The 21,171-nt window shown below is 54.9% G+C and overlaps 1 protein-coding gene across 9 annotated transcripts in view; it reads left to right on the top strand.

Annotated features, from left to right (window-relative positions):
- The first annotated feature begins 11 nt into the window (after positions 1 to 11).
- LOC121665488 (myomegalin-like) overlaps positions 12 to 21,171 on the top strand; it is a 36,190-nt gene continuing 15,030 nt past the window's right edge. For 4 of the 9 annotated variants that reach the window (XM_042029766.1, XM_042029770.1, XM_042029769.1 and 1 more), the window contains exons 1-11: positions 10,833 to 12,242; positions 15,707 to 15,826; positions 17,381 to 17,500; positions 17,737 to 17,829; positions 17,943 to 18,158; positions 18,667 to 18,825; positions 19,185 to 19,298; positions 19,514 to 19,651; positions 19,958 to 20,137; positions 20,385 to 20,579; positions 20,915 to 21,058. In XM_042029766.1, the coding sequence (XP_041885700.1) occupies positions 11,094 to 12,242; positions 15,707 to 15,826; positions 17,381 to 17,500; positions 17,737 to 17,829; positions 17,943 to 18,158; positions 18,667 to 18,825; positions 19,185 to 19,298; positions 19,514 to 19,651; positions 19,958 to 20,137; positions 20,385 to 20,579; positions 20,915 to 21,058 (2,628 nt within the window). In that variant the 5' untranslated portion in view covers positions 10,833 to 11,093. Of the gene's footprint in view, positions 118 to 6,730; positions 6,787 to 6,987; positions 7,167 to 7,609; positions 7,721 to 8,154; positions 8,232 to 8,875; positions 9,000 to 9,073; positions 9,229 to 9,508; positions 9,627 to 10,832; positions 12,243 to 15,706; positions 15,827 to 17,380; positions 17,501 to 17,736; positions 17,830 to 17,942; positions 18,159 to 18,666; positions 18,826 to 19,184; positions 19,299 to 19,513; positions 19,652 to 19,957; positions 20,138 to 20,384; positions 20,580 to 20,914; positions 21,059 to 21,171 lie in introns of those variants that run through there. The other 5 variants (XM_042029767.1, XM_042029773.1, XM_042029771.1 and 2 more) reach the window with 3 other exon arrangements.

The following is a 21,171-nucleotide window of genomic DNA, read 5'->3' as shown; positions in this document are numbered from 1 at the left end:
CCCGCGGTGGCCGGCCCGGTGCTGGCCAGCCCGGTGCCGCTGGTGCGTGGCCCGGTGCTGCCCGGCCCGGTGCGGCGGAGCCCGGCGGGGCAGCAGGATGCGAGCTCCGAGGCGGAGGTGAGGAGCGTGTCCGTGCGCGCGTGTGACATCCACGGGTGCGCGTGTCCGGGGTGATGCGGGTCGGGATGTCCGTGTATCCGGGCACGCAGAGGGCTGCCTCTGCCCGGGACACCCGCGGGGGCTGCGTATGCCCGCGCTGGGCTGTGGTGATGCCGCGGCAGCTTGAGGCCCAGGTACCTCCCGGCATCGGTGCCGCCGGGATGCAGCTGGCATGCGGCCGGGATCAGTGCTCCCTCGGGGCTGTGCAGGGCCGGACACCTCCTGTCCCAAGCCCCATTCCCTTGGGCCGTGGGTGCCCCTTCCTGCTGCTGGAGTACCGTGGGTTGGAGCTGGTGACGGGGCTTTGGGACCCCGGGTTGGCGGCTCTCTGGGCCCTGCACCAGGCAAGCCCAAGAGAACTCGGGTGTCACTGGTGTGCATGAAAGGGACATTGGTCCCTTGTCCAGCACCGAGGGCACACTGGTGTTCGTTGCCCTGTGCCATGGGGACCTGTGGGTGTCAGGGCAATGCGTGTGCGCCAGAGGAGAGGGCAGGAGCTGTACGGTCCTGTAGGATCCTCGGCTGGTGCCTGCACCATCACTAAGCTCTCCTCGGTGCACTGGGTATGTGAGGTTTACTGGGAGGTGCTGGGTCAAGCATGGTCCTGAAGGAAGGCTTCAGGGTGTTGGTGCAGGGAGCTTGGCTTGCCCCATCTCCGCAGCCCCCTTTTCATCCTGCCTGCTCTTCCCCTGGCTCTGCCCATCCCCGATGCCACACTGAGCCGCTGGCCAGACCGTTTGTCCCGGCACCTATCCAGGGCTGCTGGGCCTCGGGAGCTGTGCCGACTGCCACGCCTGCGGTGCAGCGCCGGGAGCCGCCTCGCCGGGAGCGTGGGTAACGCCAGCCCCCGGCTCCCCCCGTCCTGCTGTGCTCAATGGAGACCTTGTTGCCGCGCCCCGTGTGCAGGCCGGTGGGTGGCCGTGCCGGCGCTCTGTGCTGTGCTCACACACTGAGGCAGCCACCGTGTTTGTGGACGGCTGCCCCCGCTCCACCTCCTCCGTGGTGGCACTCCGCCCCCGCTGAGACATTTGTGCCAACGAGTCAGCAGGGAGCTGGGATGTGCCAGGCTCGTCATCTAAGCTGCCACACTCTCCCTGGCCTTGCCTGGCCCTTGCCACAACCCCTCTGCCAGCCTGGAGCCACTGGCACACAGACTGGCTGTTGCTGAGCACGGGGCTGGGGCCTGCCGTCCATCCCTCCATCCATCCCTCTGTCCATCTGTCTCCCCGCTGGAGGTGGTCCAGTAGCAGTAGTAGGTGAGTTGCTGTTGCTGGGTTCTAGTGCCTGGTGCTTTTGGGATGCTTTACCCCAGGATGCTTTCCCCGTGGGCAGCAGCCACTCTCACGTAGCCCATGTGCCCTGGCCCTGGCTGCCAGCCCTGCATTCTCCCCTCTCCCTGATGGCACCCCAGGGTGCCACTGCTGGCAAGTGGCTGCAGTGGCCCTGGTGTGATGCCATGGAGATGCTGTGAGTCAGTGAGTGCTCTGAGTCAGGGCCGCGTGGTGCCCCTCATGCCAGGGCTTGGAGGTACATGGGGATGGGCAGTGCTGCCTGCTGAGGGGGGGGCCCCAGGGCTATGCCCCCCTTGTTCTGTGCTGTGCCGGCAGCTCTGCTCCATGCTCCAGGCTGGCATAGCCAGCATGAAAGGGCTGTTGTCCTCTTGCAGCCCCAGCAGCACTGCAGTGACCTCCCCTTCACAGCAAACAAATTCCCAGTGTTGGGCACGGGGGGGGGGGGGGGGGGGGGGACACGGACAGACCCCCCACTCAGCCCAGCAGAGCCCTGGGCTCCTGCTGGCCTAGCATTCCCATGGCCAGGCATGGTGCTGCCACCCTGGCTGTGTGGGGTGCTGGCCGGGCAGCTGGACTTTGGGAAAGTGGGTGCTCTGCTCATTCACCCCAGAACTGGCAGGCAGCCACTGCACTGGGCTGGCCCCGCCTCAGGGTGGCCCTGAGCAGTAATACTTGTTTCCCAGGCATAAGGTTATTTTTGGGTTGTTAATACCATTGCCACGGTCCCAGTCTGAAGAATTGTAACCAGCACAGGATGGCCTGGTATCAGTCAGTTGGGTATTCCCCCCCAAACTCTCACTCTGTCCTTTCCTTTGTTCTTTCCTTATCTGTTCTGTTTGTGTCACCTCCCCACCAGGGACAGCAAGCCCTTCTCTAGATAGGAATATCTTGTTCCAGTGTCATTGAAAGAGTGGCAGCTACTGTCTAGTGCTCTCTCTGGCTCTTCCAGCCCCTTTTGATACAGATTAAAATGGGAACCATGTTCACTGAACCCCCATTCCCCATAGATAGAGTTGGTCAAGTACATGGGACCAAGCTGTTGGGACAACCTCAGTTCTCTTAATAATTCTAAAGTCCCCAGAACATGCTGTCACTCCTTTATGTTAGGTAGGTTCTGCCCATGTTCTGTTTTTTCCAGGGCTTGCAGGAGAACAGAAGTGGCTTTTTTAATCCAATAGACTCCCAAGAACTTAACCTCCTGCTTGGGCCCCTGATGCTGGGATGTAGGACTGCTAAAGGCTCACATTTTTCCTTGCAGGCAAAACTACCATAGGGTATTACCCAACCAAGCTGATTAGAAGGATGGAGCACCTACCTCTCTGAGGGAATTTGAGAGAATTCTCTCTATGAGACAATTTGGTTTGTTCAGCCTGGAAAAGAGAAGGCTTCAGGGGGGCCTAATTGTGGGCTTCCAGTACCTGAAGGGAGCCCACAAGAAAGATGGAGGGAGACCTTTTACAAGAGCAGGACAAGGGGGAATGGCTTCAAACTGACAGAGGGTAGGTTTGGATTGGATAGTAGGAAAAAATTCTTTACTCTGAGGGTGGTGAGACACCAGCACAGGTTACCCAGAGAAGCTGTGGATGTCCCATTGCCAGAAGTGTTCAAGGTCAGGCTTGATGTGGCCCTGAGCAACCTGGGCTAGTGGAAGGTGTGCCTGCCCATGGGGGTTGGAATGAGATGATCTTTAAGATTCCTTCCACACCAGGCCATTCTGGGGTCATTCGATGATGATGGTGTCATTGATCTACTGATACACTGTAACCTTTGGTGGGGCCAGACTGTGGCTAAGACTTTGCCAGGGCTTTATGAGCAATAGTGGAAGAGTGTTTATATCCCTGGGGCAGCCTATTAAAAATATGCTACATTCCCTTCCCGGTGAACCTGAATCAAGCCTTGTTGTGTTCCTGGAGTGGAATCACAAAAAGCATATCTTTTACACCCAAGGTTGCCATCCATGACTGGGGCACTCCCTGAAGTTGAGTTACCAGTTCCTCCGCGTTTGGCACAGCAGTGGTTAAAGGCTCAGTATTGGCATCTTTTCTCCAAACCTGGTCCCACCCTGTCTATGCATCAGTAATCAACAGTTAATTGCCATATCCATTCCAGTTTTTGGATTAGCCAGACTGGTGAATTGTATGGGGTGAAAGTTTGGTGAATTATTAATTGGTGCATTATATAGGAGTGGGCTTTGGCATTGATTTGTCTTTTTTTGAAATCAGCTGTAACTTCAGGAGTTCAATTTTGTGCCGCAGCAGAGACTTGTATCGTGGTACATTAGTAGCTTTTGAATGAGGGAGTGTAAGTGCCGTGTGGGGTGAATGCACTGTAGTATCTGGATTTCTTTTAGGGTCAGGGTTGAGCGGGAGGACCAAAAGTTGCTCTGCATCAGCTGCCAGATTTGGCTGCTCAGAACATCGAAACCAAAAATGTTTCCATTGTGATCTTTTACTGCAAAGTGAGGGGAGGACGTGTGCTTATCGCCTGGGAGCCATAAATTAGCCTTGGTGGTTTGGCACGTAGCACTTGCTCCGTTCATTCCAGTGATTTCAACTCTGCCCAGTTTTTCAGTGTCCTGCTGTGCTAATACTGGAATATGTGTTCCCTTATCTGTTAGAAATGTCATTAATAGTTGAGGAGGCCCACCTGGAATCAGAATGTATGGGCTGTCATTATGTATGCATTCATAGGATTCCACCTGCTGAATTTCAGTCCACCCTGGCTTAGGGGCACAGCACTTTTCAAACTGAATCAGATTGAATGGGATTGTTTCTCGGGTATGATTTCCCACTCCTCCTCAAGGTTCAGTTGTCTCTTCTGTTTCTATAATGCATCTGGCTTCATCCTCAGGGGGATTTGAAGGAGACAAAGAATCATCTTCCCCCACTTCTCTGGCATTGGGGTCACCCCATATGTCTCCATCCTGTTCCTCAGGGAATATGATTAGTTTTCTAATCTGTATGATGGCAGGGGGATCAGGAGCTCACACAAGCATCATATCTACCTTTTCTTCCAATTTTTATTTTTATCTCCTTCTCTTCCCCTAAACGTTTCTGCAGTTGCTTTTCCCTATTTTTCAGCTGTGACCAAATACATTTTAAGTTGCTCCTTTTCTGATTTCAAAGCAGTATATTCTACATCTGCCATTTTTTAGGAGAGAGGGTGCTCTGATTTCCTTTTGCACACAAGATCAGTTGCCCTCAATACTGCATCAACAATTGTTTTATTGTTGTTTTTCCAACATTTTTGGGCCCATTCTGTTCCCTCTCAGGATGGTACACACTTGTGTCAACCCAAGTAATATTAACAGTAACATGCAGAAACCTAAGCAAGGTGTCCCTGGCTTGGGACAAGGGAGAGGAGAGTAGCCCATTGCCCGTCTCCAAGGTATTTTTGGGTCTTCCTTCTAACTAGGCGAAATTTCTACCCTCTTTATGTATAGCCCAATCTTATCCCCCTCCTCCTATGTTACATACGGCATGATCTAGGTGGAGGGTTGAGTAATAGAGACATATATGTGGCAGCAGGTATTTCATTAAGCTTATTAGCCTGTGCAGCAGTGTGTGTTTCATTATTTAAATAACCCTTAATCTGGAGAAAGTTACTTTTTTGGCCATGGTGTCCTTCAAAGTTCTAGTCACAGGACTTTGTTCCGTTCTGTGCAGTTCTTCAGAGCCAAAGCAGGACAATCTCATCTCACAGGACCTCTTCCTTTGCCCAGCTCATCCTTTCTTGATGTCAACTATGCACATCTCCATCTGCAAAGTTAACGTGGAGGGTACACAGTGTAGGCTGTAGATAGTAAGCCTTAGCCCTTGCCTGGCTCCTTGGTCATCACCCCACAGCATCCCCAGGATTTGCAGTTCCTTGGCTGTTGTACTGTCCCTATGGGTATTCTGCTACTGGGCATTGTGTCTCCTTGTGCATCAAGTGCTTGGCTCCTTGTTTGTTGTGTCTCTGAGTATTACCCTTCTGGGTGTCGAGCCTTGCATATTATGTCACTGGTTAATGTGCCTTTTTGGGTATTTTGCCTCCAGGGACATCATGCCTTAGGATATCATGCCACTGGGTACTGTGCTTCCTTAAGTGTTGTGCATCCTTGTGCATCTTGAGTCTGGGTATCGTGGCTCCTTGGATGTTTTGTCTCTGGGTGTCACACCCTGGGTACTGGTCCTCCTGGGGTGTCACACCTCCTTGGATATTGTGCCTCTTGGTATCAGGTCTCCTCAGGCATCACACTTATGGTTATTGAAACTTGGGTGCCACTGGGTTCCATACCTCTGGGTAAGATGCCCCTGGGCACTGCACCTCTGGGTGCTGTGCCTCCAGGTACAACATTTCTGGCTGCTTTGTCTCTGGGTATCATGCCAGCTATGGTGCCTGGCAGGGCACGCAGCCACACCTGACCGGTGACAGTGTGTTTAAAGTCATCATGCCTCAGTTTCCCTCCATGATGGGTTGTTGCTGCAGGGGTTGTGGCAGCCTGTGTCTGCCTCCCCTGCTCCCTGTCAGGCTGGCAGTGCTGTGTCCCCTGCTGCAGGGTGCTGGTGTGGTGTGGAAGGCTCTGGGGACATGGTCCCGGGGACCCTACCATGGCATGTGCCACAGGAACATGCTGTCCCTACTTGGCTGTTGGGGCTCAGCCTTGTGCATGTGGGCAGGGCACTGTGCCCACACTGGTGCTGGGGCACGTGCCCACCTCCCTGCTCATTGGGCCCCACCAAAAAGCTGTCAGGCTGAGATTAGAAAATAAACATTCTGATTTCTTTAAAAGGGAAAAATCCCAACAGTCCAGGTTTTTTTTTATTTGTTGGGGTTTCTCTCTTTCTTTTAAATTATGAAATGACTCACACTTCTGAGCTGAAAATAAACCCGATTATGGCTGCGGTGGGGAGCTGGTGAGCCATGACAGCTCAGAGGCACAGGGTCCTTCAGAGAGCAGCCAGGGCCAGCCCTGCCTCGTTCCCCCAGATCCTCCCTGGGGGCTGTGGTGGTCTGCTGTGGGGGCTCAGGTGGCCCTGACAGGGCTGCTAATGGAGCTAAAGTGCTACTAAGGGGACACCGCCATCTGCACAGCCCCCAGGGCCTCGTGTCTTTGCACTCAGAGCCGCTGCCCGGCGGCTGTGGGAACACACACGTGCATCCCCACGTGTGCACAGACACCAGTGGGCCCCCAGCCACCCTCCCTGGCCCCTCTGGCACAGCGCGGGGTGGTGCGGGGGGGCCAGGCCTGGACCCCCGATGCTGTGTGTGACACGGCCGTGCGCTGCTCTCCGCAGGGACCCCTGCAGCAGTGACGCGCCAGCTGTGGTCCCCGGAGCCAGACACATGGCAGGTAAGGCACCCCGAGAGCCCCCGGTACCCTGCATGGCCCGTTCCCGTGCCCCACCGAGGGGGATGCACCTGTGCATTGCCTCAGGGATGGCCAGTGGCTTTCTGGGCCCCAAGGCATCCCCATGTCTCTCCTCGGGGGCAGACGAGGTGTGGAGCAGCCACTTTGCTCGTCTGACTGCTGCTCGCCCTTGCTCCCTGCCAGCTTCCCAAGAAGGGCCGTGGGGTGAAGGCGATGAGGACCCTGTGCCAGCCGAGCCGAGGGCGTCCAGTGGCCCCCCGGGTGCCCAGCCCCAGCCTGGCCCCTTGGTGCAAACGTGTCTCCTCCGGGATCTGGAGATGGGTCCCCTCGCCCAGACACAGACCCTGCGGGATTTCGAGCAGGTGAGACCGCGGGGCGCTGGGACCCCCCATGGCATCGCCAGGGCCCTCCCGGCACTGCCGGATGCTTGCAGGATTCATGCCGGGTCCCCTGGACACAGCAGAGGGGTGTGGAGTGCAGGAGGGGTCGCGGGCAGGTGGGGGAGGCAAAGGGAGAGGGGGCTGAGCCCGGCCGGGCGCCACGCTCCCCTCACCGCCCTCACGGCTGCGGCGCGTGGGGGCCTCCGGGGCTCGGGTTTCACCACTCGCTGTCCCCGCTCCAGCGATTCCTCAAATAGCTCTGGGAGGCGAAAAAAAGAGGAAAGGGAGAGCAGCGGGGCCAGCGACGGGAGCTGCGGGCGCGCAGGGAGCCTAGGCTGTGTCCCGGCGGCGCCATGTGAGGGGTGCCGGGATGCCCGCCCCATGGAGCGCCGGCCATGGCTAACGGGTACCGCACGCTCTCCCAGCACCTCAATGACCTCAAAAAGGAGAATTTCAGCCTCAAGCTCCGCATCTACTTTCTGGAGGAGCGCGTCCAGCAGAAGGGCGAGGACAGCCGGGACGATGTCTACCGGCGGGTGAGTGCCTGTAGGAGACGGGTGAGGAGGCTTCCTCTCTTTTCTGGGAGGGAATGGGGTCCGGGGAGTGTAGCCGGGAGGGATGCCAGGGAGGGCATCGGGCACTGGGGCTGGGGGAGCTGCTGTGTGGGAGTTTGTCCCTCATTTCCTTTGACAGGAGTGGGGAGAGGGTTGCGAAGGCCGTCCCCAGCCTGGTGGGGTGCCCGGGGTGGGTGACAGTGCCAGTTTGGGGACAGACAGATGGAGTGGGTACACCCCATCCTGGCGCCGACAGGCTAAAATTCCACCTGTGCCACTCACTGACAGGAGCACCCAAAGCCCTGCCGTGGGGTGGGGGTCCCCCATACCACTTCTGCTTCATTCCCGTGGGCAGTGGGGCTGGGGGGTCCAGGCAAGCATGTGGGCATCCTACCCACCTCCTTCCTGCTCCATAGAACATTGAGCTGAAGGTGGAGGTGGAGAGCCTGAAGCGGGAGCTGCAGGAGAAGCAACAAGCTCTGGACAACACATGGTGAGTGGGGCTGGCCAAACCCCTCACCCCAGGGCAGACATGGTGCCCACGCACTGCCTGCAGTGGCTGTGGGGGCATGGGGACGGGGGTGTCTGCCTGCACCCTGCCCATAGCAGGCAGTAGAGGGGCCTGCAGTGGGGCTGGAGGGGTTTGCAGTGGGGCTGGGTATCCACAGGGCTCCTCTTACAGCCCCGGCACCAGCCAAAAATAAAGGACAGCACCTGTTTGGTGGGGGAGGGCTGTGCTGTGCTGTGCCCAGGGGCCATGGTATGGGTGTCTCACCGTGAGGCATTGATGGCAGGGAGGCCAGTGGCACAGCAGCTGGTTTCGGGAGTGTGTGGGGAGTGCTCTGGTGAGTCAGAGCCTAAACAGGTCCCGGTGCTGCCACAGGAGCTGTGTCCCCAGGGCAGCAGTGCTGGGAGTGTGCAGGACATGGAGGCAGCCAGGCTGAGGGCACCTGGAGTGGTACAGATCACCCAGCCCAGCTGCTTTGGGGTGGAGACTTCCACAAAGGCCATGCCATGCTGTGCTATGCCATGCTGTGCCACGCTGCACAGTGCCAAGCCATGCTATGCCGTGTCAACCCATGCCATGTCATGGGAGATGCCATGCCACACAGTGGCACACCGTGCTGTGCCTGGCAGGGTGGCTGCGGAGAACCAGACGACCCGCAACCAGGCCGTGCTCCGGCAGCAGTATGAGGAGCGGCAGCGGGAGTCGGAGCACGTCTACGAGCTCCTGGAGAACAAGATCCAGCTCCTGCAGGAAGTGAGTCAAGGGGTAGTGGGGGCCAGGGAGGAGCTGGGGGCCGGTGCCTGGGGGCTCACCCTGCTGCCATGCAGGAGGCCAGGCTGGCACGGAGTGAGGCCGAGCAGGCCACAGCGCTGGCCAGAGCTGAGGCAGAGAAATGCCGGGAGCTGACAGGGAAGCTGAAGGAAGTGGCAAGGACAAAGCAGGAGGACAGGAGCGATGATGGCTGCGGCACCATGGCCCAGAGGTAAGTGTCCAGGACCTGTGCCCTCTACGTTGTCAGCCTGTGCCCTGTGCTGGTCCCTGGGGACTACCAGGGGGCTTGTGCTGGGCACGACTGAGGCACTGTGCCTATCTGGTGGGGTGCAGGGGTCACCCCAAGGGGGGAGAGCTGGGCTGTGGGGAAGGGGGAGCAGTCCTGAGGCTGCTCTGCTTTGCCCCAGAGATTGGCCTCTGTCAGCTGGCCCCAGTGTCATCCCAGGGCCAACCCAATCCCTGAGCATCCCATGCGCTTTTGTCCCTTTCAGGAGGATCGAAGAGCTGACCCAAGAGCTGGCTGCCACCAACCAGCTCGTGGAAATGCTGTCAGCAGAGAAGCATGACCTGCAGCAGCGCCTGGAGGGGTCTCCAGTCATGGAGGGGCAGGTAAGTGGGCAAGAGTGGAGGGACCCCAGGGAGGAGGACATCCACTCAGGGCTTGGCTGGTTGTTGTCATCCCTGTCTCCTTTTGCGGCTGTGGCCAGGGCTGTGCCATGTTCAGGCTGGCAGGGTCAGGTGATTGTGAGGAACTAGGAGGACCAGGGGGCCTCAGAGGACATGGTATGAGCTGTCAGGGGACAGGCCACCAGCCTGTGCAGTCCTTCTGCGGGTGTTGGTGCCGCTTGCTCCCATCTGCCATTTAAATCCCAAGTATTAAAATACTCCTGGCAGCCTGGCATGGTGCCAGGCAGGATTTCGGTGCTGTGAGAGATCAGAGCGGCATGTTCCTGGCAGCTGCATAGCTCTGGCCATGCTGCATGTTGGTGGCACGGTGCTGTCCCCAGCAGCCGTGGGCCATCAGTGCGTGAGTGAGCTTCCTGTGTGGTGGTCCTGAGGGGACCCTGGTGTTTGCCCACGGGCGTGGGCTGCTGTGCAGGTGCTGGTGGCACTGTGCTGTGGGGACATGCCCACCCACACTGCCTGCTGGGGCTGGGCACTGGGGCAGGCTGGCACTGGGATGTAGCACTGGCACTGCGGTGGGGGCCTGGCACTGGGACAGGCACTGGCATTGGGACGGGGATGTGGCACTGGGGTGAGGATCTGGCACTGGGACAGGTGCTGGCATGGGGACAGGGACGTGGCACAGGCATCGGGGTGGGAACCTGGCAGTGGGACAGACAGTGGCACTGGAACGGGGACGTGGCACATGCACTGGGGTAGGGAGCTGGGACAGGCACTTGCATTGGAGCCAAGCACTAGTGTGTGGGTGGGTGGCTCTGGCACTGAGACTGAACCCCTACGCTGTCGCGTCGCGATAGATCCCTGTCAGTGTCTCTGCCGCGACCCCCGGCGCTGCCCGTGTGTCCGGGCAGGGCGCGGACCAGCACTGCGCATGCGTAACGCGGGCGTGGCAACTACATATCCCGCCAGTCGTTGCGGGTACTGCGCATGCGCGGAAGGCTGGCTCCGCCGCCATCTTGAAATCTGAGCCAGAAGCCGGGCGCTGCCGTGGCAGGAGCATCATCGGCTCGGGGCGGAGGGGCCGGGGCGGAAGGGCCGGGGCAGGAGGGGCAGGGGCAGCCCGCGGTGAGGGGCAGCTCCGGGGACGGGGGCTGTGAGGAGAGAGGGGACAGCATCGGGGGGTCGAGCTGTGAGGCGAGGGAGCAGCATCGGAAGGGCGAGGGGGCCAGCCAGGAGAAGGGGCAGCCCAGGTGTGGCTGTGAAGATGTGAAGGAGGTGGTGTAGTGTGGGATGTTTCTGTTGCATCAAGAGTCCCGGCGTGTCACCACCCTAAAAAGAGGGGATTGGTGCGGTGAGACGTGCCAGTGGGCTCAGGGATTGAGGGAGATGTGCTGACCTCGGGAAGGTCTGAGAGCCTGCAGGAGTAGGTTTGGGTGCCAGGAGGGAGGGAGGATGAAGGAAAACTGCCGGATTTGCGGCCGGGAGCTGTGTGGCAACCAGCGGCGATGGATCTTTCACACGGCGGCCAAGCTGAATCTGCAGGTGCTGCTCTCCCACGTCCTGGGCAGGGAGCTGTGCCGGGATGGCAGGTCCGAATTCGCGTGCAGCAAGTGTGCCTTCATGCTGGACCGCATCTACAGGTTCGACACGGTCATCGCTCGCATCGAAGCCCTCTCCATCGAGCGCCTGCAGAAGCTGCTGCTGGAGAAGGACCGTCTCAAATTCTGCATTGCAAGCATGTACCGCAGGAACAACGATGACTCCAGCACGGAGGACAGGGCTGGGGAGGGGACTGTGGACCTTTCCAACCTGCCTGATGCACGGTACGCTGCCCTCCTTCAGGAGGACTTCACTTACTCTGGGTTTGAATATTGGATGGATCAAGAAGAGCATGGGCTGGAGCCACACAGCTGCCACCACTCTGAGGGAACAGGGAACCGCCCACGGCGCTGCCGGGGTTGTGCTGCCCTGCGTGTGGCTGATGCTGACTATGAAGCCATCTGCAAAGTGCCCCGAAAGGTGGCCAGAAGCATCTCCTGCGGGCTGTCCAGCCGCTGGTCAGCCAGCATAGGCAACGAGGAGTCATCTGTGTGTGATGTGGCCGAGTCCACAAGCTCCAGGGTGGCTGTGGATGGGGACAGCATGGAGGAAGGCACGCCTGCATCCTCTGTTGAGTCCCTGGACACCACTGTGGAGGCAAGCCCTCCACAGCAGAAGGATGAAGATGCAGATAAGGGACTGAAAGGGAATGGGAAATGTGACGATTTCTCAGATGACCGCATGACCCCAAGCTCTTCACTGAGCGGGAACAGGCTGGAGCTGGCCCTCAATTTGATCAAGACTTTGGACTATAAACCCCTTCAGAGCCCCCGAGGCAGCCGACTACCTATTCCTGTGAAGTCCAGCTTGCCCCCTCCCAAGCTCAGCCGTGACTTGGCAGATGGCAGTGCTTCTGCTGGCTTAGCGTGTGCTAGTTCTGCCTTCCTGAACACAGACAGAAAATCGTTTTCCAGAGCTCCTTTGGGCCTTCCCCTGGAAATTTCTGAACTGCAGGAGCTGTGGGATGACCTCTGTGAGGATTATATGCCGCTGCGGGTACAGGTAGAGGTCACGGTGCCACCGTTCAATTGAGCATTGTCCTCGTGGTCCAGTGCTGAGCCCACTGGGGATTCTTCTGTGCTGAGATAATGCAGACAGCCACGTGTGGCTGAACCGGGGCTAAGAATAGGCAGCTCGGTCCTTTTTAGGTGTGCTGCCTCTCTCCTCAGTCATTCTCTTGTCTCCCGTTTCCTCCCGGTGTTCTGGGAAATTAACCTTCCCCCCCATCAGCCCTCCCTGACAATGCAGTCTGCTAGGTGGGTCTAAGCTCTTTGTCATTTTCCTGCTGAGAAAACACCAGTTTCACTTCATCTTTAAGAAGTCGGTGTGGCTTTTATCCACAACCAAAGGGAGTATTTTAAGCTTCTGGGCATGTGTTTTGCAGCAAATGTGTTTTCTTTGTGCCTGAGTAATGGCTGGAGTGTGAGGAACGCCTGCCTCCAGCGCTGCCTCTGCAGGTCAGGCCTCCGACCTGCCAGAGCCGCCCAGGCATCTGTGGCGTATGCCCTGAGGAAAAGGTGTTTTCCTTGCAGGTGGATTTGTGCCAGAGGATGACTTTAGGGTTGGTATTCAAGATAATAGGTTTATTTTCTGATCCTTTGAAAAGATCTATCAATTAGTGGCAGGTGTTGCTGAGGGGTGATGAAAGCTCCTGCTTTTGGGATGCTGTTATCTGTCTTGATAGCAGTCCTAGCTCCCGGTTGCCTCTGGTTCGCTGGCTTTAATGAAATGTTGTTCAGTATGCAGTCAAAAAGCTGAACTTGTAACTTCTTTACTACTTTCCGTAACGAATAGAAGGCCTCAGTCAGGTTCAATTCAGGAATATCCGTGTCAGCCTAATTGCATTCCCATTAGCAGCCTTAGTGCTGCCTAATGCTGTAGGTAGCCTGGGGGATTAGGAAAATGCTCGTTTATTACTGTGGCAACCGTGGCAGTGCTGAATTGCTCTTCCTCTTTAGCCGGCGCTGCTTGCTGCCCCATCTGCTCGGGCGTTTCCCGGAGTCGTGTGCTTTTTTCCATAAAAGCCTGCTCAAGAAACGATGCTAGGGAGGAACGTAGGAAAACTAGTTTTCATCTGGAGCACAAAGGCATCGCGCTGGCAGCCGGCGGCTGAGGATGTGAACCAGGGCATCGTGTCATTTGCTGATGATTTTCACTGCTAGGGATGTGTTTGCAGGATAAAATTGGGCTTTCTCTGAACAACGTGGCAGTCAGCGTGGCGTGTTTACAGGTTGGCTTTGTGTCACACATGGCCATCCTCGTCTAGGAACTGTGTTTTGAAGAGTTTCTACAACCTCTGCCATCCGACCGTCCCTGCCAGGAATTTATCCTGCGGGATTTTTCACTGCCGGTTCCTTGCCGTGACAGTAGCAGCTCAGGGTCTGGCTGAAGGGGGAAGGGCTTAATCCTTCCGATGGCTTTAAGAACAAAAATGGGAAGGCAGATGCAGCTGGTAGGCTAAATAGTTCTTGTACAAATGATTTTTCTTTCTCTTTGTAAGAGCAACACTCTTCCTATAAGTCAGGTGCTGCTGCCATCCAGCGATTCCTGTGCATAAATGTGAAAGGAATATCTAGGATATAGACCACAGTTCTCTTACTGCTTTTGCAGTTCTTTAAATTTATGGAGCATTCTGGTGACCTTGTAGGTACCATCTTCCCGGGGATTTTCTTGAACCAACAATTCCTCCCCTTCCCCACCACAGTCCCAGGGAAGTGGCACCAAACGGAGCCTTTGTGAGAGGCTCCCGAAGCTGCCTGCGGTGCCGTGCTGGCAGCGAGGGAAGTGGTGCCCTATTGACAGCCAGGCTCTTCCCTGCTGTGCTGGGCAGATCTGAGTTTGGCAGGCTCAGATAATGCCATGATTACTATTTTTTAAAGAAGTGTTCTGTTGGGGTCAGCGTGTGCTGGCACAGCTGGGGCTGTGCTGAGGAGAGATTGTCAGTAAAATGCTGGTGTTGGAGAAGCTGCTGGGGAGCTCTGCTCCTGACATGGCTGCAGGGAGGCACGAGGGAGGTAGCTGGGGCTTTGGAACTTTGGACTCTGGAGCTGGCTCTGCCCTTCCCCTCCCTGCTGTTAGCTCCTTCCAGGTTTTCTGCTTTTTTTTTTTTTTTTTTTTTTTTTAATGTGAAAATTGAGGAAATGGGGTTTTCTTTTTTTTTCTCTCTGTTTTAATCAACCTTATTTCAAAATAGCTGCTGTGACAGATTCCAGCAGCTCTCCCTGTCTCACGCAAAGCCTTCTGGCAGAGAAAATTTGTAATCACCATGACTGTAAGTTTTCTCTAAAATCCTAACAAAACATCAGGGTAAAGGGAAGTGTTACTTCTGTCTGTGAGAAGCAGTGCACAGACCTGAAGGAGCTTCCCTGCGCTGCCTGGCTTTCCCACAGACAGTGTTTCTGTGGCTGCTGAAGAGGAGGATTCAGTCTGACAGAGCTAATCGGAACTGACTGTTCTCACTGTGCTGTACTGCCTGGATCTGGTGCTCCTGTTTGTGCTCCAAAAAGACCTGCCACGTTTCCATGGCCTCTGTGCTGCATCCTTGCAGCCCTTTCCAGGGCTCCCACCTAGAGCAGGCACCAGTGCAGTCAGTCTTGTGTCGCTGATAATATTCAGGAATACTGAAGGAGTCCTGTGAGGGCTAAAGAGGTGGTTGGGATGAAGTGCTGCCCTAAGGAGTTAACTCACTGGGCGGGAGACACAGAAATTGTAAGGAGGGATGACAAGGGATTAGTGTTGTGCTCAGCCAGCCGGGTCTGGCAGGCCACGTGTCACAAAGTAGGCTGTTTACATTCCCAGTAAATGGGTATGTGTCATGAAAAAAAATCTCAGCTGTGGCACTGAATTTGCTCCTGTTTGAGGAGCTGCAGGGAATTGTACACGGTGTGGGTGCTGGAGTACTGGGAGTCATGAAGGAGAGCCCAGAAAATCACAAGTGGAGAGGTTCAGAGCAGGGGGTGGCTGCTAGGTTGTGACAGGAGGGGAGCTGGTGGGAAGGATTGAAGGTTGTAGTTTTGATAAAGACACAGAAGCTCGGCAGAACATGGGAACCATTTCGGTGCTGGCTTTGAAGCTTTTTTAAAAGGCCAGCAGGGTGCATGGGAAGGAGAGCAGATTTCAGGGATATGGCTTGGGTGTGGGGAGAAGATCCATCATTGGCCCATAGATTGTGGTTAGAGCTAAACAAGCTGCTGGGTTCCTGGTGCAGCAGTGAGGAGAGACAGGGAGCCCAATCAGAGCCTTGGGGCACCAGGGCACTTCTGCTAGATGAGGCAGAGAGCTGCCAGGTGCCAGCCTGCCACCCAGGTGAAGGGAAACATGGGCAGAATGATGATCAGAGCCAGTCAGAAACGCACATGGAGCGTGTTTAAACCCATGCTGCAGGGTCTGTGATGGCCAACAGCTGAACAGAAGCCAGTGCAAGAGTTGAGCCCTCCTCTCATTTTTCGCTGTTTTTCTCCTTTCAGAATTTGCAGGATGAACGTCAGCAGCCAGCTCCAGGTAACCCTGCAGCAGGGGAGCATGTGTCCGATGTGCGTGCAGCAGAGCTGCAGGGCAAAATCCAGCACTTTGAAGCTGCCAACAAGGTATGTCTTCATGAGCAGCACATCCACTGCCTAGTGAGTCTGATGTGGTTAGTGTCAGAGGGTGCCTTCTGGCCTGGCTGGAGGCAGGTACCTGCACCTCTCTCCCAGCAAGGGTGTGTGCTGCTGTGTCAGTCTCAGTTGTCTGCCAGCTTGAATGAAAAGCATTTACTTTTTTTTTCCTGCAGCTGGGCTGTGTAATTTTTCCATATTTAATTTTGCAAATCATTATTTTGAAAGAACTTTCCACTTGCCTGGTGAGCCTTCCAGGAGCTGATGAAGGAGAGATGCGCAGGGCTATTTCCCTGTCTCTTGGATTTGCATGGGCTGAGCCTGGTGTAGGAGAGAGGGGGTGAAGGCTGCATTCTGTCTTCAAGCAGCAAGGGAGATCAATGTAGAGAGCGTCCTGGTTTCATTTCTATTTAAATACTTGGTAAAGAAACATGTATCTGAGTTCTTTTGGGGCAGATCAATATTAACACCTGTTGATAAAGGTATATGTTTTTAATTATGCTCTTGAACACTAAAGTAAATTATATCCTCTGGAAAAACAGGTTAAGTGTGGAAGACAAACTGGGATGGAATATTTATTTAAATCTGGGGATAGCCATAAGGTGCTGAAGCTTCCTGGACTGCAAAGCTTGATGGAAATAGAGACCCAAGGCCCAGTAAATGCAGTTAGAAGTGTTTAAACAGGTTAGGGGGAGTGTCTCTTGGAGAAGAGATAACAGGACAGGTGTGTAAACTAACGAGCAACAAGAGGAAATTACGTGGCAGCACCAGCTCCTTAAGAAGTTGAGTCTTGAGTAAGTTCATAGGAGAGATGTATCATCCAACTTCAAGAATGCCAAGAGACAGCATGTTTAAAAATGCTAATGAGCACTTGTTTAACCGCACAACATGTGCTGTATCATGAGCTTTATGGTGAAAGCAGCAAACTGTCCTGAAACTGTTTGAGTGGGTGGTATTTTCTTTAGGGTGAGAGTATCAAAGGCAAAAGTTTCTCAGGTTGTAAACCAGCCACGGAGACCAGTGAGAGGTTCCCCTTTGCTTTACAGCCATACTGTTGGCATGCTGGCACTGGCTGGGGTCTGTTGTGCTGATGCCAGAACTTAATGCTAAATAAGCCACTGATTTGATCAGTGAATGTGTAGCTTCTTCATGCTGACGTTTTTCTTTCATATTTTTTGGGAGGATTTTGGGCTCAGGCAGCCCCTTTGCTTTTGAGGAAACAGAAACAAATGATAGAAACTGGGAGGGAGGGCTGCTGGGCAGCATGAGTAAGACTCTCCTGGAGTATGTGGGAGGCAGTATGATCTGTGAACCCAAGCCTGAAACCTCTGCCCTGCACCTGAGGGAGCAGAAGCACTGGAATAAGTCCTATATGTGTTTACTCACTGGTCTCCACCCAGCTCCAATAGTGTTTACAGACTCCCACGTTGATCTTGATGTCGTCAGCACCAGGGCTGTATGGAGTAAGGAGTGGAGGGAGTCTTAAGAGTGTTTACATAGAGCATTAGGCAGGATTAAATAAACCCAACCTATTTCTGTCTTCAGTTGTTACAGGAAAAGCTGAACGAATTGAATTTTGAATTAAAATCTGTCCAAGAAACATCACAAAGGCAAGATCGTACAATCCAGAGTCTGAATGAGGCCCTGAAGGGCAAAGAGAGTAAGGTAACAGTTTTGGGTGGGCAGGTGGTGCTCACCAGAACAGGGAGCTGTGCTAGCCCTGTGGGCAGTGGCTGAAAAGGAATGCTTGAGCCATTGCTTGGCATCCTGCATCTCAGTAAATTACTTCTTGCAAAACCCTTTCATGTGGTGCTGAGGTGTCATAGTCCAGGCTGGAGGCTTGGGAAGGGGGAGTTTGTGCTTGGTTTGCCACTGACTGGGCTTCCTGTGCTTGGACTCAGACAGAAGAGCTGTACCACATCATTGAAGGGCAGAACGAGACGATGGCCAAGCTGCGGGACATGTTACACAGAAACCATCTGGGACAGCTGCAGGTATGTCCTGGAAGGCCTCAAATATGTCAGGTTTCATTCTGCAGGGATCCTGGTTTTTAAATCCCTTATGTGAAGAGAATCTCTGAGTTTCTCTGAACCCTGTCTTTTGGTAGGTGTCAGAGAGCCCACTGTCACCCCAGGAGCAGCAAATGTCACTGCTCGATCTCCAAAACACACTTTTCTGCACCAAACTGGAGCTGCAGAAACTGAAGAGAGCTCAGCGCCAGAAAGAGCATCAGCTGGCTGAAGCCAAGAGAGCAACCCAGCTCCTGGAGACCACAGTCCATGAAGAAGAGCAGCAGAAAGAGGCAACCTGGAAACACAGCCAGGTATGACAAGCACTTAGCCTGGAAGTTTCTGGGTTTACACAACTAAGAAGCACTGATGTAGTCAATACTCTGCTCTCATTCGTCATTTCTGCTGACAGGAGACTGGGCACACTTGCCTAACCCCTTGCCACATGTGGCAAGGAAAATTCTCCAGCCTCCTTGTGTCATAGCTGAGGATTTAAAATCAGCAAAGACCCTTGATAGTGGGTATGTTGTCACTTGTACATCTTTGGCTGGTGCAAATGTCCCGTCTCTTTTTGTGATGTTCATGTCCCCTGCTGCACAGGTTAGCTGTGCTTGACTAAAGCTCTGCCCGTGGCCAGAGCAAGGGGGTTTAGATGGATGGATACCTTGGGAAATGAAATAAATTCAAACTTCACCATCATGAAAGTGTGTTTTGAGATGTGAAAGTTATAGCCTTGCAGATAATTTTTAGCTGTTCTTGGCTTCCTTACACTGGCCTGCATGTTGAGGACTGAATTCCAAGGTATGTGCTTTTTCCTTGCAGGAGCTGCGTGCTGTGGTACAACAGCTGCAGGCAGAGCTGCAGGACAAGGCTCAGCAGCTCCAGACTTTGGAGTGGGAGAAAAGCCATGAGCTGCAGGCCCAGGAGCAGAGAGTTCAGCGTTTGACTCAGCAGCTGGCTCGCAAGGAGCAGCTTCTGCAGGTGAGATGCAGAAAGATCTGAGTTGAGCATAATAGATGGAGTCCCTGCTCCTCCTTTGGTATTTGGCCATGCAAAAGTCTGTCTGTAGTTTTCATGCATGCCCTTTGAAGAAAGGAAGGAAAGAGAGGCTTCTGGGCCCCCAAGATGAGGAATAAGGCACAGGTGCCCACAGGAATGCCTGGTGAGCCCTGGCAGGTGCTAGTCAGCCAGCCCGAGGTGCTGGGACTACCACCCTTTAATGTGAAGGCTAGAGCAAGCGTAGGGTGGAGGTAGTTATCCCTGATTCTCCTGTGCTGCTCTCGGAGGTGGGGGAGGTTACTGTGCTGTCAGTTTGACTAGGGTGTGTGTGTGATCTCTAGGAATCCAGGGAGCTTCTGCAATGCCAGCAAAGCTTGGAGAAGAGCCCTGCAGCCATGAATGCCATGTTGGAGAAACTGCAGCAGCGTGTCAGTGACAGGGATGCTGCTCTGGAGGTGAGCACATATTGTAGGCAATGTTTCAGTTGTCCCTGAGGCTCAGCCTTTGGGTTACCATCAGCCCCAGGCTGACCCCAGGGGTGACCATATCTTCTGCATGCTCCCTGTGGCTCATCCTTTGAGGAGTCCCCCTGGTAGGGGGAGCTGAAGTCCAACATACGGGGAGTGTTGGCTGCAGCACTCCGTTCTGAATGATCCCCTCTTTCACACAGCGAGCGGTGGATGAGAAGTTCTGTGCCCTGGAGAAGAAGGAGCAAGAGCTACAACAGCTCCGCCTCTCAATCCGGGAGCGTGGCAGTGACCTGCAGAGGCTGCGCAATGTCCTCTCCAGCAACGAGGCCACCATTCACGTGAGTGCTTGCACCTGGGCCTGCGGAGTCCAGCATGGCTGTGGGGACGTGGTGTTAGACAGAGCTTCCTGTGAATGCTCTGGTGGTTGCTGGGGAGAGTGTCTGCAGGTGTTTGGCTTCCACTGGTCTTGTGTGTAGGGCAAGTTCCTGGATCACTCCTGTTTCTGGGCTGGGTGTAGAGGACACCTGGAACAGATGGGTGAATCTGTGTGACTCTGCTAGCAGTAGAGACTGGTATTTCCAGTTTTGCTTAATTCAGGATTAAGTCTCTGTCCATGGTTGAGCTGCTTCTGTTGTGGTCCTCAGAGCCTGGAGAGCCTCCTGAAAGCCAAAACCTTGGAACTGGAGCAGGTCTCAGCAACCTGCCAAAACCTCTGCTGGCTCAAAGAGGAGATTGAGGCCAAATCTTGCAGCAGGCAGAAGGAGCAGGAGGGGATCATCCAACAGCTGCAGACCTGCCTGCATGACAGGAACAAGGAAGTGGAGGTAAGGCCTTAGCTTGGCTTTCTGAGCCTTCAGCCAGTTTGTCCATAGAGAGAGTGGTCCCAAACCAGAGCCTGCTGCCTGCCTCACCTGAAGCTGTGCTCAGTGTTTGGAGGCTGGCTGCTTTTGGCCCCTTTACGTACCTGTGCCTGCTGACTCTGCTCTCTCAGCTACACCCTGAACTGAAGAGTCCTTGAACAACTTCCAGTTTGACAGTAACAGTCTCTCTCCTTTCCTCCCTCTTGTTCAGGAACTTACAGCAACTCTGCTGTGCAAGCTGGGCCCCGGGCAGAGTGAGGTAGCAGAGGAGCTGTGCCTGCGTCTCCAGCACAAGGAGAAGATGCTGCAGGATCTCCTCAGTGACCGGAACCGTCAAACCATGGAGCATGATGCTGAAATTCGGGAGCTGCTGCAGGCTCTGAGCACCAAGGAGCAGCTGAGCAGAGTGAGTTTTGTGCAGTTCCACAGTTGGAGGCTGAGGTGGGTGGCCCTGGCTTTTGTTAAGCAAAGAGAAGCCCGTGAGTGGGCTGAGAGAAATGGAGGAGTTTGTTCCTCCATAGGTGACAGGCTGAGCCTCGCTGGCGAGTAGAGATGGGAAGGCTGCACTTGGAGTGGGTGTGAGTGGCCAGGAGCAGTGGCTGCCAGGCTGGTTTGCAGAGCACTTTGAGTCTCGAGTGACGGATAAATACTGAGATGGTTTCCCTTAGTCTCTAAGGAAGAAGAGGGACCAGGATCCTACCCCTGGTCCTGGCCCTATCCCTAATTTTCCCCCTCAATCAGGTGGCTGCAGAGAAGATGGCACAGGCTTTGGCTGAAAGGAGCTGCGAGCTACAACTTCTGCGCCAGCACCTGTTGGGGAAGGACCCTGCTGGGACCCCATCAGCTGGTGCCAGGCCATTGAAGCAGGACAAACAATCCATACAAGTAAGAATCATGCACTGTGTTTCTCTGCCTGTGGCCTTGGGGCTTCAGAAAAAACTGATTGCCACAGAAGGAAATAGGAGAGAGAAGAGCACCACAGAGAATGATAGAAATGA

Source organism: Corvus kubaryi, unplaced genomic scaffold, assembly GCF_017639235.1.
Source record: "Corvus kubaryi isolate FWS band 111438036 unplaced genomic scaffold, C.kubaryi_AGA036_p1.0 37334, whole genome shotgun sequence".
Classification (NCBI taxonomy): domain Eukaryota; kingdom Metazoa; phylum Chordata; class Aves; order Passeriformes; family Corvidae; genus Corvus; species Corvus kubaryi.
This window is presented reverse-complemented; position numbering and strand designations above follow the sequence as displayed.